This window comes from Saccostrea echinata, unplaced genomic scaffold (assembly GCF_033153115.1).
Source record: "Saccostrea echinata isolate AGI-Se365-2 ecotype Australia unplaced genomic scaffold, CSIRO_AGI_Sech_v1 ptg000009l, whole genome shotgun sequence".
In the NCBI taxonomy this organism is placed as follows: Eukaryota; Metazoa; Mollusca; class Bivalvia; order Ostreida; family Ostreidae; genus Saccostrea; species Saccostrea echinata.
Window position 1 is genome coordinate 1,326,150 of NW_026889758.1, and position 16,265 is coordinate 1,342,414.

General features: G+C 35.0%; 2 protein-coding genes across 3 annotated transcripts in view; one reads left to right on the forward strand and one right to left on the reverse strand.

Annotated features, from left to right (window-relative positions):
• Positions 1–3,193: 3,193 nt before the first annotated feature.
• On the reverse strand, positions 3,194–9,160 carry LOC133183904 (heat shock factor 2-binding protein-like). The gene is made up of 10 exons (XM_061318795.1): positions 9,153–9,160; positions 8,957–9,053; positions 8,654–8,789; positions 8,189–8,292; positions 6,200–6,349; positions 5,847–5,979; positions 5,558–5,681; positions 4,989–5,092; positions 4,722–4,822; positions 3,194–3,394 (listed from the first exon to the last, which is right to left on the reverse strand). The coding sequence occupies exons 1-10, from the start codon at positions 9,158–9,160 to the stop codon at positions 3,284–3,286; spliced, it is 1,068 nt and encodes a 355-aa protein (XP_061174779.1). The 3' UTR covers positions 3,194–3,283.
• Positions 9,161–11,319: 2,159 nt separating this feature from the next.
• The window catches only part of LOC133181568 (S phase cyclin A-associated protein in the endoplasmic reticulum-like), a 39,404-nt gene continuing 34,458 nt past the window's right edge, over positions 11,320–16,265 (forward strand). For both annotated transcript variants that reach the window (XM_061316072.1, XM_061316071.1), the window contains exons 1-2: positions 11,320–11,560; positions 14,523–14,637. In XM_061316072.1, the coding sequence (XP_061172056.1) occupies positions 11,432–11,560; positions 14,523–14,637 (244 nt within the window). In that variant the 5' untranslated portion in view covers positions 11,320–11,431. The remainder of the gene's footprint in view (positions 11,561–14,522; positions 14,638–16,265) is intronic.

Below are 16,265 nucleotides of genomic sequence, written 5' to 3' on the forward strand. Positions count from 1 at the left end.
TTTTGTGTCTGTGTTGAGTTACTGTTCGTGTCTGACTTGGTGCTGAATGTCATCTGTAATATCTCTAACCAATTTTCTGATTTCTTTGTTTTGTGTCTGTGTTGAGTTACTATTCATGTCTAACTTGGTGCTGAATGTCATCTGTAATATCTCTAACCAATTCTCTGATCTCTTTGTTTTGTGTCTGTGTTGAGTTACTGTTCATGTCTAACTTGGTGCTGAATGTCGTCTGTAATATCTCTAACCAATTCTCTGATTTCTTTGTTTTGTTCTGTGTTGAGTTACTGTTCATCTCTGACTTGGTGCTGAATATCCTATGTAATATCTCTAACCAAATCTCTGATTTCTTTGTTTTGTGTTGAGTTACGGTTCATGTCTGACTTGGTGCTGAATGTCATCTGTAATATCTCTAACCAATTCTCTGATCTCTGTTTTGTGTCTGTGTTGAGTTACTGTTCATGTCTAACTTGGTGCTGAATATCCTCTGTAATATCTCTAACCAATTCTCTGATTTCTTTGTTTTGTGTTGAGTTACGGTTCATGTCTGACTTGGTGCTGACTGTCGTCTCTAATATCTCTAACCAATTCTCTGTTCTCTGTTTTGTGTCTGTGTTGAGTTACTGTTCGTGTCTAACTTGGTGCTGAATGTCGTCTGTAATATCTCTAACTAATTCTCTGATTTCTTTGTTTTGTGTCTGTGTTGAGTTACTGTTCGTGTCTAACTTGGTGCTGAATGTCGTCTCTAATATCTCTAACCAATTCTCTGATTTCTTTGTTTTGTGTTGAGTTACGGTTCATGTCTGACTTGGTGCTGAATGTCGTCTGTAATATCTCTAACCAATTCTCTGTTCTCTGTTTTGTGTCTGTGTTGAGTTACTGTTCGTGTCTGACTTGGTGCTGACTGTCGTCTCTAATATCTCTAACCAATTCTCTGATTTCTTTGTTTTGTGTTGAGTTACGGTTCATGTCTGACTTGGTGCTGAATGTCGTCTGTAATATCTCTAACCAATTCTCTGTTCTCTGTTTTGTGTCTGTGTTGAGTTACTGTTCGTGTCTGACTTGGTGCTGAATGTCATCTGTAATATCTCTAACCAATTCTCTGATTTCTTTGTTTTGTGTCTGTGTTGAGTTACTGTTCGTGTCTAACTTGGTGCTGAATGTCGTCTGTAATATCTCTAACCAATTCTCTGATTTCTTTGTTTTGTGTCTGTGTTGAGTTACTGTTCGTGTCTAATTGGTGCTGAATGTCGTCTGTAATATCTCTAACCAATTCTCTGATTTCTTTGTTTTGTGTTGAGTTACTGTTCGTGTCTGACTTGGTGCTGAATGTCGTCTGTAATATCTCTAACCTTTCCTCTGATTTCTTTGTTTTGTGTCTGTGTTGAGTTACTGTTCGTGTCTGACTTGGTGCTGAATGTCGTCTCTAATATCTCTAACCAATTCTCTGTTCTCTGTTTTGTGTCTGTGTTGAGTTACTGTTCGTGTCTGACTTGGTGCTGAATGTCATCTGTAATATCTCTAACCAATTCTCTGATTTCTTTGTTTTGTGTCTGTGTTGAGTTACTGTTCGTGTCTAACTTGGTGCTGAATGTCGTCTGTAATATCTCTAACTAATTCTCTGATTTCTTTGTTTTGTGTCTGTGTTGAGTTACTGTTCGTGTCTAACTTGGTGCTGAATGTCGTCTCTAATATCTCTAACCAATTCTCTGATCTCTGTTTTGTGTCTGTGTTGAGTTACTGTTCGTGTCTGACTTGGTGCTGAATGTCATCTGTAATATCTCTAACCAATTCTCTGATCTCTTTGTTTTGTGTCTGTGTTGAGTTACTGTTCATGTCTAACTTGGTGCTGAATGTCGTCTGTAATATCTCTAACCAATTCTCTGATTTCTTTGTTTTGTTCTGTGTTGAGTTACTGTTCATCTCTGACTTGGTGCTGAATATCCTATGTAATATCTCTAACCAAATCTCTGATTTCTTTGTTTTGTGTTGAGTTACGGTTCATGTCTGACTTGGTGCTGAATGTCATCTGTAATATCTCTAACCAATTCTCTGTTCTCTGTTTTGTGTCTGTGTTGAGTTACTGTTCGTGTCTGACTTGGTGCTGAATATCATCTGTAATATCTCTAACCAATTCTCTGATCTCTTTGTTTTGTGTCTGTGTTGAGTTACTGTTCATGTCTAACTTGGTGCTGAATGTCGTCTGTAATATCTCTAACCAATTCTCTGATTTCTTTGTTTTGTTCTGTGTTGAGTTACTGTTCATCTCTGACTTGGTGCTGAATGTCATCTGTAATATCTCTAACCAATTCTCTGATTTCTTTGTTTTGTGTCTGTGTTGAGTTACTGTTCATGTCTAACTTGGTGCTGAATATCCTCTGTAATATCTCTAACCAATTCTCTGATTTCTTTGTTTTGTGTTGAGTTACGGTTCATGTCTGACTTGGTGCTGAATGTCGTCTGTAATATCTCTAACTAATTCTCTTATCTCTGTTTTGTGTCTGTGTTGAGTTCATGTCTGACTTGGTGCTGAATGTCATCTGTAATATCTCTAACCAATTCTCTGATCTCTGTTTTGTGTCTGTGTTGAGTTACTGTTCGTGTCTGACTTGGTGCTGAATATCATCTGTAATATCTCTAACCAATTCTCTGATCTCTTTGTTTTGTGTCTGTGTTGAGTTACTGTTCATGTCTAACTTGGTGCTGAATGTCGTCTGCAATATCTCTAACCAATTCTCTGATTTCTTTGTTTTGTTCTGTGTTGAGTTACTGTTCATCTCTGACTTGGTGCTGAATGTCATCTGTAATATCTCTAACCAATTCTCTGATTTCTTTGTTTTGTGTCTGTGTTGAGTTACTGTTCATGTCTAACTTGGTGCTGAATATCCTCTGTAATATCTCTAACCAATTCTCTGATTTCTTTGTTTTGTGTTGAGTTACGGTTCATGTCTGACTTGGTGCTGAATGTCATCTGTAATATCTCTAACCAATTCTCTGTTCTCTGTTTTGTGTCTGTGTTGAGTTACTGTTCGTGTCTAACTTGGTGCTGAATGTCGTCTGTAATATCTCTAACTAATTCTCTGATTTCTTTGTTTTGTGTCTGTGTTGAGTTACTGTTCGTGTCTAACTTGGTGCTGAATGTCGTCTGTAATATCTCTAACTAATTCTCTGATTTCTTTGTTTTGTGTCTGTGTTGAGTTACTGTTCGTGTCTGACTTGGTGCTGAATGTCGTCTGTAATATCTCTAACCAATTCTCTGATTTCTTTGTTTTGTGTCTGTGTTGAGTTACTGTTCGTGTCTAACTTGGTGCTGAATGTCGTCTGTAATATCTCTGACCAGTTCTCTGATTTCTTTGTTTTTATCCACCCCTAGCTCCTGAAGGACAGACTTGGGTAGCTAAAACACAAGAATACTTCCTAAGTGCTTCATTTACGGACATATATCACTCTTCACACCTGGCTATCACTATTTTCGTGAAATCAATACTGCACTCACGAAAATGTCAAACACAGCTAGTGTAGTATCCCCTTCCCTTAACTTTTTTTTTTGTGAACTACTTCTTAATATATTTCCATGTAAATTACTTGAATTTGACGCTGTTACCCTCTGAAATCATGCCCCCGAGCGCTAGAACATAGCAACAGTTAACATAGTCCGAAATATCTGACGTTTTCCAGGCTTTTTTCACGATTTTGATATTTTACGTAAAATATCAAAATCGTGAAAAAAGCCTGGAAAACGTCAGATATTTCGGACTACAGTTAACATTGCTTGATGACGGATGATATTCCCCAAAAAATATTGACCGTGTGGAATCTATGTGCGCGCGCTTAACTTTATATGTAATTTTATAAAACATTCAGTATAATACAATAAATACTGCATGTAGTTGAGGGTAACATTGAAAATTTTCAACCAAGAAAACCATTGTCAAACGAGGCGCAAACGAGAGTGAAAATGGTTTTTGAGGGATGAAAATTTTCAATGTTACCTGAACTACATACAGTATTTAAATAATGACAACCTACACTGTAGTCTAACAAATATGGAGTTGGAATCCTGTCCCTCCCTATGTCTATGGTCAAATTACTACTGTATTAACAACTCGTAAAGAGGAACTTTTAAAGCATTGAAAAAAAAATATTGTTCACGCCTCAGTTCTTAGCATGAAGAGTAGTGTTGGCGTGTAGGTCGTCCCTGTAGGCCTTAATGCATGTATGTTTCAAAATTAAGTATGGCCCCTGGGGTAGATCATTCTTTAACCACAAGTTTTGGTTGTTTTATCGCAAACAAATATAAAATCCTTAAAATCTAATTTTAACCGTTAATTGATGCTTTTTGATGTAATATTTCACAGTACTAAAACTATACTTCGTGGCATATAACTTTAGGCAATAAAAAAATCAGTTAAACTGTCAGAGGTCTATTCGCTTTAGACCGGAAGTCTTTGAAGATACTGTAGCTGAACTGGACTGAACTTATGGGTGGAAATATGCACACATTCGGATTTTGAAAAATTGAAAAATTACAAAAACCTCAGACAATTCAGATAAAAAATGTAAAGAAACATATTCTAAAAATAGTCTTTTAGTTCATCATACTAGTTAGAGCAGCCAACCATGGAAAGAAGAAAAGGACCAAAACCGAACACAGTAGATTATTCTAGCAGAGTAGGCTCTTCTTTTGGTCTTCCATCATTACAACTTATGTGATCATTTCTCACCTCTTCTAATAGCTCGTGTATGATGTTAAGGCTGTAGTCCACCGATATCAAAGATTGTATTAGTCTGAGAGTGTTCACTTGGTTTTCTGTTGCAGTCTCGTCTTTTATAAAAAAAAAATTATATGGAATCAATGCTTACCTATTTCTCTCAGGTGTAAATTAAAATTGTAAAATAATTTTTTTTAAGATTAAAAAAAAAATCTAAATTTACAATATAAGAAAATATTAACCAACAAACATGAGTTTTTCCTTAGATAATGTAAATACCTTGTAGAAGCCAGGCCAACAACTTCATGAGCCCTCGTTTGGAGGACAGGTATTTTATTCCCTTCTGATTGATGCTTAGGTTGTACAACGCCATCACGATGAGGCTACGTATAGATTGAAGATATTGCATGGCATTAAAACATTTTGTGCAGTAATTGTAAAAATATTGATAAAACTACATGTATATTCAGTTGGATAAATAATTAGAAATATTAGAATTCAGACATTTGAAAAAAATATTTCGCTTGTAAGATAGACGAAGTGCGTTCTCTTACAGGCCCGTTGAAAAAAAAGCAAATTCGTGGGGTGGGGGACACAACCAATATTTTCAGGAGGCGGGGGGCGGGGGGGGGGGGGGGGCTGAGGGAGTATTACCAAGCAAAAGTTTCTTGACAAGAAAAACAAAAATCTTTGGAAGTAATAATTGAGCACATCCATAAAGAAGCTATCTTTTCTAGTATACTATATATCGTGAAAATTAGTGGGAGATCAAACCCCCCGGTTCTTATGGCCATGTGTTAAATACCCTTCCAGTTAACAGACATGAAGTTTTGCCCTGTCAAACTTACTTCTTTAGTCGTGCACTTTTCCCGTTGGGCGCCTGTTCCAGTACAGTAATATAAGTGTCAATCACTTGAAGTCCACATGGGTTGTTAATTAAATAATCGCGTCCAAAAGCAGAGGCTGCAATGTCTGCAAAATATACATTTTTCCCCAGCTGTGTGACACAAAAATAAAACAGTATAAGTTTAATTCAAAACTCTTCAAACAAAAGTATCTAGATAAATCTAATGGGAAAAACTATTTTTAAGGTCCATTCTGTAACATTTTAAGACAAAAGAATAGTAAGATGGTTACTTGTGATGACGCCACAGAGAGCGTGTACAAACTGACTCTCTTCCGATTTGGAGTCTGGCCAATCAGATTTGTAAGTCATGACGTAACTATTGAGCGTGTTCGAAATGAGTGTCAAGAACTCCTCTACTTTACTCTGCAAAGAAATACATTACTGGTTTACCATTATTTATACTTAAAGTTTTAAAAATATCTTTATGATTTTGTTATCGCTTTAAAATAAATTATAAATGAAAAATATACTTCAAAATTAAAACGTGTCCTTTATCACTGTGCTTTTATGATTAATCAATTGTAATTCAGGGTATGGTAGATTTTTTTTCAGTGGCATTTAGTTATTACTTAAGATGCATCACCCCAACAAGTATGGACTGTATGGTGTTCTCGTTTTTGGACACTCGCCACAACAAAGTACAGCAGGCGGATCCAAGACTGGAGCAGTACTCCGATTGTTGAGATAACTGCTGAGTCAGCAAATCCACCTCATGACGTAATCGGATGTTCTCCTAGAATCACAGGGTTTATATTAATCACATTTTAAGGATATCCGATCCTTAGCTAGGAACGATAACTCTTAAATTCAATAGTTAATTTAAAAAGTTCCAAAATAAAGCTTAAAATTGAAATATTTTCTTGCAACAATCTTCATTTTATGCATCTCAAAATGATTCAAGGTTCTTTGAAGTCTTAGAAATGGTATGACAGGAAATTAACATTTGTACCCCACAAAAGTACAAAATTCCTTTTTAGAAAAATTGAATTTACTTTAATCTAGCAAAAGATACCATTGCTTATTAGCATGTTATGAAATTAGAAGTGAGCTGTGATGTCTTACAACGATATTACACAAACTTTTTACACTAATGTGTTATAATAATTGAAGTAAACAGAAGAACTAAAATACTGTATGTGTGCAAAACATGCAATTTCCTCAAAATGCCTGGATACCTATAGTTTGGAATCCCAAAATATCTGTAGATCAGGCCCTGAGGTTGTAAAACTTTCTGAGAACAAACTTTGTGCCCAAACTCATACTCCGTTCTCCAAACCATACTCATACTCAAATTCATATACAAAGAGTGGAACTTTGAGTATGAGTATGATTCGGAAAACAGAGTATGAGTTTGAGCACGGAGTTCATTTTCAAAAAGCTTTATAACCTCCAGGCCAGTTTTCAATTAGAAAATGCATAGCTGGTTCTTTTCTTCGCATATTCCAAAAATATATTTGAGATTTGATGAGTTTCCCTATATAATATGATTAACTTTAATAATAAACTTTGAAGAAATACTATGGATAAATGCACGTTATTCTGTGAAATCTGGGACATTTTTGTGAGCATTTTAAATTACTGAAAAGCTGATTTTCAGAACCTGAGGATCGGACTACCTTAATATCATATTGTAGTGATGGGAAAACGGATTTTTTTCCGTAATCGATTATCGGAATAATCGGACGCACTATAATCGACTAATAATCGATTAATTTCAAGTATTAAATTTGTTTATTTTTGAATGAAGAGTAAATAAGTGAAAAAATTCAGAATGATTTCTAAAATGCGTTTTTGATATATTTTGCATCATTGGATTCATTTATAATATCATTATTTAGGATTTAGTTACTTTCAAAGGAAAATGAATCAGGAAATCATAGGAACAATTTACTTTTAGCTAATATTTTGATTAATCGATTATCTATAATTGGGGGCCATTTCAATTAGATAATCGATTAATCGGAACAGCACTAACAGATTGTACTATTCAGAAAAGTCAGCAAACATACCTATAAATTGAAAGGATTTCTGTGAACGGAATTTAGGAGAAAGTTTCTTTGACATTTGTTTTGTCCAAAAATTTTCAAGATCAGTAGCATGCCTGTTATAGGTAAAATGGCAAAAGGAAAGTAGAAACCATGACCCCCTCTTATATTCTCATCATTCGAAAACGACAAAATTCACAAGAGACACAAATATATTGGTAACTGTACTCTCAACACACCAAGGATCTTCTCGCTCAAAAAGAAGAAAGATTCGTTTTTTACCCAGTTTGATGCCTGGTCTCGTCATCATTCTAACATAAAGGTAGATGGGTCCTATACAATCTTTGCTTGTCATTTATACGCATCTAAATCTTGAAAACGCATGCCTAGCGAGAATGTGGTCACTGGACAGAGTGTAAATACAATCTAGATAGGGTGAATTTAGAAAGCCAGAGGATTTCATATAGATATAATATAGATATATGGAAATGAACTTCTAAAAGTCTAAACAAATCCATTTGCAGAAAAATAACAAAAACGCGATATTTTTGCAATAAATTAAAGATTGGATCCGCTCCTTTTGTCACCTGTTTTTCCTGCTGACACTCCGCCACCGCTGTTTCACATCGCGTCCTTAGATACGATATTTCTGCCATGTGGTTCTGTATCTGCTGTCTACACTGTTTTAACTCTGTTGAATTAAAAGTATTATAAAGTGTTACTGTGTATTTTTTTTGGTTGGGGGGGGGGGGGTAACAATGAGGATATGAAAGTTAGTACAGTAACTGTCCTTTAACAAGAATTTTTATATTTTATAATGCTGAAATTCAATTCTTTTTTTTTATGTATTGCAAATTTCCAACCAAAAATATGGCAAAAGAAAATGAAATATGAAATGCATATAAAAGTCATAAATATACATAAGAGTAACACAAAACAAATTGTTCATTTAATACTAAAATACTTGAAAATCATCAGTCCTTATTTAGATTGTTATTACGTAATGTTTGTTCTACAATTAAAAAACTTTTTGAACAAAAGATTGAACTAGCCCTCTTTCAGCTTTTCTGTGGCATGCAGTGAAGCAGCGCTGCTTCTTGTAACTTTAGGTTTTGGTGGTACTGTGGCCTTCTGTTGGACTTCGGTGACGAGTTTGGACAAATCATCTGAGCTTACCAACAGCAAATCCTGCAGGAAGCAACAATTCACTCAACAGCAGCTTTATTCGGTGCCAGAACTCGATATATAATTATATATATAATTTTAAAATTGGAACTCATGTCTACATTCTCAGGTATCCGCAAAATATCAAAATTTTCAATGATCTTTTGTCAAATTCATAAAATAACCTTTACCTCATTTGCACTTTCTTCCAATTTCTGGTCATTTTTATAAGTCTTCCAGTCATCAATTAATGATTCATACTTTGTTTTTACTTCAGGAACAAACTTGCTCTGAAAAGATACATTTTTGTGAATCAAGTAAAAATCAATAATTAATACTGCGTACTTAAAGAATAAAAACAAGAGAACCAGGGGCCACGTCGCTCACCTGAGCATTTTTTCTAGGAAAAAGCAGAAATCAACTCAGTATTGAAAAGTTGAAATATAAAAATGGTTCCGGAGGGGGGGGGGGGTATAATTTGAACAAACTTGAATCTACACTTTCTAAGGATGCTTTTTAATTAATATGATACATAATGGCTTTGCTGTTCTTAAGATGAAAATTTTTATTGATATATCCTTTATATTCCTTTGTATAACTATGATCCCCTGTTATGGCCCCTCTATTCTCCTGGGGGTCATTATTTGAACAAATTTAAATCTACATTACCTGAGGATGCTTTTATGTTATTATGACGATGCAATCATGGCTTTGCTGTTCTTGAAAAGAAGATTGTTAAAAGATTTTTTTTCATTTATGTATTCCTATGTAAAACTTTGATCACCCATTGTGGCCCCACTCTAGCCCCGGGAGTTATAATTTGATCAAACTTGAATCTACACTATCTGAGGATGCTTCTGTATAAATATGACCAATCATGGTTTTGCTATTCTTGAGAAGCAGATTTTGAAAGATTTTTCCTATGTAAAACTTTGATCGCCCATTGTGGCCCCACCCTACCCCCAGGGGTCATGATTTGAACAAACCTAAATCGGCACTACCTTAGGATGCTTTCAAATAAATATGACCAATCATGGCTTTGCTGTTCTTGAGAAGGAGATTTTTAAAGATTTTCCCCATGTATTCCTATGTAAAAACTTTGATAGCCCATTGTGGCCCCACGCTACCCCTGGGATTGTGATTTGAATAAATTTGAATTTAGGCCATTCCGAGTTTATTCTCTGTTTAGCGTCCACCCATCTTTCAAAAACCTACCTACCTATTCGCAAAAAACACACAAATCAAAAAATAAAACACAGACTTTATAGTCATAAAAACCTACCTACCTATTCGCAAAAAACACACAAATCAAAAAATAAAACACAGACTTTATAGTCATAAAAATGACGCCATTCAAAGGATTTGATTTCATTAATCTATTCTTCTCGTAGAAAAAAAACTATTCTTAAGCAAAATCAAGGTACAGTGTACTCAATGCTTACAATATTCCTAATATGACATATTGTAGACAAATATTTTGAGAAATTGACAGAATTCAGTGATTTCAACCAGAATATTCGAGTTAGGGACACCTGATTTTGTTTGTTTTTTCTGATATGGGGTGTCAAAAACCAAGGCGCACGCGGACGCTAAACAGAGAAAAAACTTGGAATGGCCTTACACTACCTCACAATGATTCTACATATATTCATGCTTTCAAGCACAGGGGTTCTTAAGAAGAAGATTTTTACATGATGCCATTTTTTTCACGAAATCATAATTATCTCCCCTTGGAAGAAGGTGTGGCCTTTAGTTGAACAAACTTGAATTACCCTTAACCCAAGGATACTTTGTGGCAAGTTTGGTTGAAATTGGCCCAGTGGTTCTTGAAAATATGAAAAGTTTACGACGACAACGACAGACAACGGTCGAATTTTGATCAGATAAGCTCATTTGAGCCTTCGGCTCAGGTGAGCTAAAAAGATTTTGCCTTAAGCCTAATTCAAAAAATTAAAAGATCAAAAATTCGTTAGTCACAGTTTCCAGCAAATCTTATAACCTTGATTATTCAATGAAGCCCAGTGGAAGCGTATTAGGTGTTAACCACAGGCACTGGAAGTTAATGTAAATATTAAATATGTGCATTGTATATAGAAGCACATACTCGATAGTCAATATTTACATAAACTTCTAGTGCTCGTGAGTGGTGTTGATGTAGATGGAGCATTGATTCAACCAGTTTTCAGCACCTTTTTTCAGAAAAATGTCACATAATTTATGCATATCTATGTCTAATGAGTTGAAAAACTTAGTCCTTGAAAGATGTTGCATTGAGACAAAAGAAAAAACTAACCACAGTCTCATCGCTGTTTGCCATTTTAAATTTCCCACGCAAGAAGACTTCCACTTCCCGAGGCTTTCCGAATGGTCCCACATTACATTTCTATAATTCTATCAAGTAAACGCTGGATTGATTTAAATTTACATTTTCTTTTAAACTCTTTATTGTTAAACTTGATAAAACAATACGTGGATATGTAATTGGGCAGTAAGCAAGAAGAGAAATGGTTACTCATTATCATTCACTGCGGTCCAGAAGTTTACAAATCGAGAAGTTCCGAGTAAATATTTTGTTTCGAGATAACACTCGTTACACTTCTTCAGGTATTTTTGGCACCTATGACTTATGACCGATTTTACCTCACTGTATATGACTGCATAGCACCATGAGTGATAATAGGAGAAAAAGATACAACCCAGGGCAGCGCACGCGGCCAGATAACGGCGAAAACAACTACAGAAACTCGTCTGCCCCATTGCGGGGATCAAGTCGGAATAACAATTCTCAGTTTAGCGTAAGTTGTGAAGGAATTTCAAGTGGAGTTTAAATAGATTTTAAAAAAGAAGTTTTTGCTGTTTTCCTTAAAAAATTGACCGGATGACTCATGCCTTTAGCAATATTTGCTATACCTATTTATAAGTATTACATCTCATATATGTTTAGACCTGTTCAAGAGTTCATAATTAACATGTGTTGTAAGTTCAAACTCTTGTCACCTTTGTTGACGTTGTTATGCATAAGCTGTGAACGTAGCTTGATAATAAAGTCTCATTTTTTTTATAAAGTTTGCCTCAGTATCATTGCATTAGAGAATTCTGTTTACATTAAAACTGTATCTGTTGCAGGAGGTTGTTCTCTGTGTAAATTGAATAATTTGTAAAAGAACAATTTCACGTTTAAAGGAGGTTTTTGACTTGTATCAGGGTTCGAAATTCACTAGATACAACTCGCAAAACGCGAGTTAGAATTCCCCAATTGCGAGTTAAAAATTAGGTAACTCGCAAAAACTTGCAAGTTGATTTTTTTTTGCATTGAAACTGTAGCAAAATTATATAATATGACAGAACACAATGCCTTTGATTTAAATCAGTAATTTAAAAAAAAGTCACACTGTAGTTGTATTTTGTGTATTGTACAGTAGTTTTTTTCTTAAGTTACATGTATTTAATTTATATAAATTTAACTTTATATGCATGATATGAAAATTGCGAGTAGTCTTATAAAATTGCAAGTTCACTTTCTTGGTACTCGCAATTATTTGCGAGTTGTAATTTTAGGGAGTGTCTAACCCTACGTATTCATGCATAGGGAGAATGTTGCAAACAGCTTGCAAGGAACTTTCATAGCCCATACCTATGTAGTCATTTGAGATAGATGGACTGTATTGGCCTGGGTAGCTCAGTGGTTAGAGCACCTTAATTAGTATGCAGGGGTTGAAGGTTTGATTCCCGGTCCAGCTTATATTCATTATGTATTTGTAAATTTTCAATGTATGTTTTTTCATTCCTTCTTTCCATAATACAACTATACAGTAATATATTTATCTGGCAATATTTGTCTAAAAATTGTAAAATATAGCAAATACAATGGGTACAGGAGAATTGTTGGCATAGCTAGAGTCTCATGGGTGGTTTCTGCTACTCGTTTTTTTATTGTGATGTTTGGTGGATGGTTTTTCAATGAAGACATTGTACATCTTACCTGACTTAGAAGTTTTGGTATTCTGATAATAATGATTTGTGATGAGGATCATTGCTAGCTTTCATAAAAAGTTTTCATGGTTAAAGAGTAGTGTTGGAAGTTTTGATAGAGAAAGTCTTCACTTTTCATTTGAATAAATAATGCTGGTGCAATATTACCGGTTAACCAGTGAATCTTGATTTTGTTGTTCACAATATGTATTACAGTACTTTTTTGTGATTACCAGTTTGGGTATGATATTCTGTAAAATGTTGCAAAAAGAGTTACTTGCCCTTGTTCAAGTAAGAAATGGTGGAAACCATACAGAATTGATTAGAAACAAAAAGAAAAAAGCTGCTACATGAAACCACTTGAAGTTAAAACTGAAATTATTGCAAGGAGACTATTAAATATTGTCGTGGCACAACAAACTCGTGCGCTGGCACCACATGGCCAGACAATGTTGAGATCAACTTGAGAACACATGATATGTGCTTTTTTGTTTTCACATGTAAAAAAATAAGAGAAGAAAAGGCAAAAATGAATATGAATTAATTTAATGGTTTAAAATTGCAATATATTGCGATATAATTTTTCAGTCATGATACCCAGCTCTATAGACATGATAAATAAAAATGATGTGTTAATCAATAAAATATCTTCAGTATGTCTAAATTTCTAATTGAAGGCCACAGCAAGAGCTTTCTTCCTATCAAATAAAAGTTAATGAATGAATTTTTGCTTCATAAGAATACAAAAACAAATCGGAAAATAAAAGCTGCAAAATTTGTGCCCATTGGAATTCCAACAGATTGTTGGAGAACAGTCTCCAGTAATTACACAGAGATGTTACTTACTACCCTGCCGTGTTGGGGAGCTAGTTTTTTGACATTGCAGTAGATTGTAGCCTTGGATCATACACTTTATTCTATAACATTTGTTAACTAAGGTTGTTGTTCAGCTGGTATTTCATCCACATTACAAAGAACAGAGAAGTGAATTTGTCAGGCTTTTTAAAGTAGGTATATCAAAGCTTAACACTAATGAAAAAATGAACACTGCTGCTTTTGATTAAAAATCTGTTGGTATTTGTTTAAATATGAGCTTCCTTTATTCTCAGTGTTGTACATACTAGCAATAGGTTGATGTTTGAAATCAAAACCAAGGCAAATTGTGTAAATCCCAACACAAGTCTGTAAAAATTAACCTGTCAATCAGCAAACAGCCCAAATCTTCTCTCTAATCTATTATAATCCATAACTTTTTTTGTGGCTATTCCAGGATAAATTGGTGTCTTACCCAGAGAAAGTACACGTCTTTTTAGTCTGTTTCGCAGAAACCTGTATATACACATTACACAATGCAGTTTTAATTTCTGTTTTTGCTAACATAACATGTGCAATCTATTCAGAGCATACACATTTCACTGTAAGCATTTGTATTGGGGTGTGTGTGTGTGTGTGGGGGGGGGGGGGGGGGGTTTACTGAAATCCTATTTTGAAATAAAAATATGAAGTTTCCTATGCAGAGTTTTGTCTTTTCATCCATTATTACTTGAAGCATCCATCTTACATGACTATGGTCTATTTTGTGACAAAAGTCAAGGTCACTCTGGCTTTGAGCTGTTAACATGTTCTTTGTCCATGGCATTGGAGTGCCTCCAAGGAAATGTTGAACCTGTGTAAAAGTAATAATAATATTAAACTTTGAACACATAGTGCTAGATGTACATGATGTAGTTAGAAAACAGCATCGTATAATAACATGATTTTATATTTGTGTTTTGTTTCTTACAGCACCAGAACATAACCAGAATGAATAGTTATGACCATGTCCGTAAAATAGTCCAGGAGGAGGGGAGAACAGCTAGAAATCTGGTCATCTACAATGTCCCGGTCAGACAACACACAGGTAAGACAACATGTAGGTAAGACAACACACAGGTAGATGACATACAAGAAGAAAACATGTAGGTCAGACAACACACAGGTAGACAACATTCAGGTAAGACAGCATGTAGGTAAGACAACACACAGGTAGACAACATGTAGGTAAGACAACACACAGGTAAGACAACACACAGGTAGACAACACACAGGTAAGACAACATGTAGGTAAGACAACACACAGGTAGACAACACACAGGTAAGACAACATGTAGGTAAGACAACACACAGGTAGATGACATACAAGTAAGACAATATATAGGTCAGACAACACACAGGTAGACAACATACAGGTAAGACAACATGTAGGTAAGACAACACACAGGTAGACAACATACAGGTAAGACAACACACAGGTAAGACAACATATAGGTAAGACAACACACAGGTAGACAGCATGTAGGTAAGACAACACCAGGTAGACAACACACAGGTAAGACAGCACACAGGTAGACAACATATAGGTAAGACAACATACATCTAAACAACACACAGATATGCATGGTTATCTGAAACCTGATTGTTTGGTGTGAAGTCATTGGTTTGATTACCTTGTCAAACATTTGATACTCTAGACACTGGTAGAGTAAATGTATGCATACTGCACCTTGTCAATGTTAATCATAAAACATACCAACCTTTACAAAAAAGCTGTATTCTATTGTTCTTAGAAAGTTTAAGAGGATTAGCAGGAAACTGAAAATGATTAGATTTTTATATTGTAAAGATGACATTCTATATTGACAGTGACTCAGTTTTTCAGATATATTCAAGTATTGTAAATTTCAAGGAAAATTTGATCTAAAGGAGGAACCGTGTAGATTTGTGTGTGGTTTGATTGTGGTTTGGTCTTTCTTGCTATTTCACAGCTATTTATCTAGAACAAAAGTGGACTTTTAATTAAATTTACGATAATCAGTATGGCAAGTGAAATCTACATATAGTTTATGGAAATCATCTCATACGTCGTGTAATAGTAGAGGAGTATACACGGGTCAAGTTACATTGTATCCGGAGTTTATTTGCAAGATATATTAATATGTAAGTATAATTGGGAAAAAAATGTGCTGATGAAGAACGGCAAGGCCATATTGACTCTGGTGAGCATTGTGACCCATTGGCTTTTTTATTTAAAAACATGAGTTATGGTTAAGGCATGCCATACTCATACTCAAATATTTTAAGAAACATGAATTTTATGAATGTCATGTTTGTTTACAATTCAACTGTAAGTCCGTAGGTCAATGATGTATCTAGAACTTTCAATACCCCCCCCCCCCCCCCAATCACTCAAGGTCCTCACCAAGATCCTTAATTAGGTCAAATCTTAAATAGGTCAAACAACTCTGATATTTGTTCTATACAATTATTGTAGTAACTCTTTTGTTATGGTAAGCATTTTATGTCTCATTGCTTTGTATTCAAAATGCATGAATTCAACCAATATTTCTGCATTAGTCACTTACCTGGGTAATTAAACCTATAAATGGTAGAAAAGGAGAGACCTGAACTGAATCCACGGGGAATCTGTAACCCAATTATAATGGGGGAGTAATAGGAATGGAGGCTGTCTGAGAACAGGACAGTTCTGGG

Coding starts and splice junctions, on each gene's coding strand:
- LOC133183904 (XM_061318795.1), bottom strand. Junction 8,293..8,653: donor CACAGAAAAGCTGAAAGAGG/GCTAGTTCAATC, acceptor TTAATTCAACAG/AGTTAAAACAGTGTAGACAG. Junction 4,823..4,988: donor GTTGGCCTGGCTTCTACAAG/GTATTTACATTA, acceptor TTTTTATAAAAG/ACGAGACTGCAACAGAAAAC.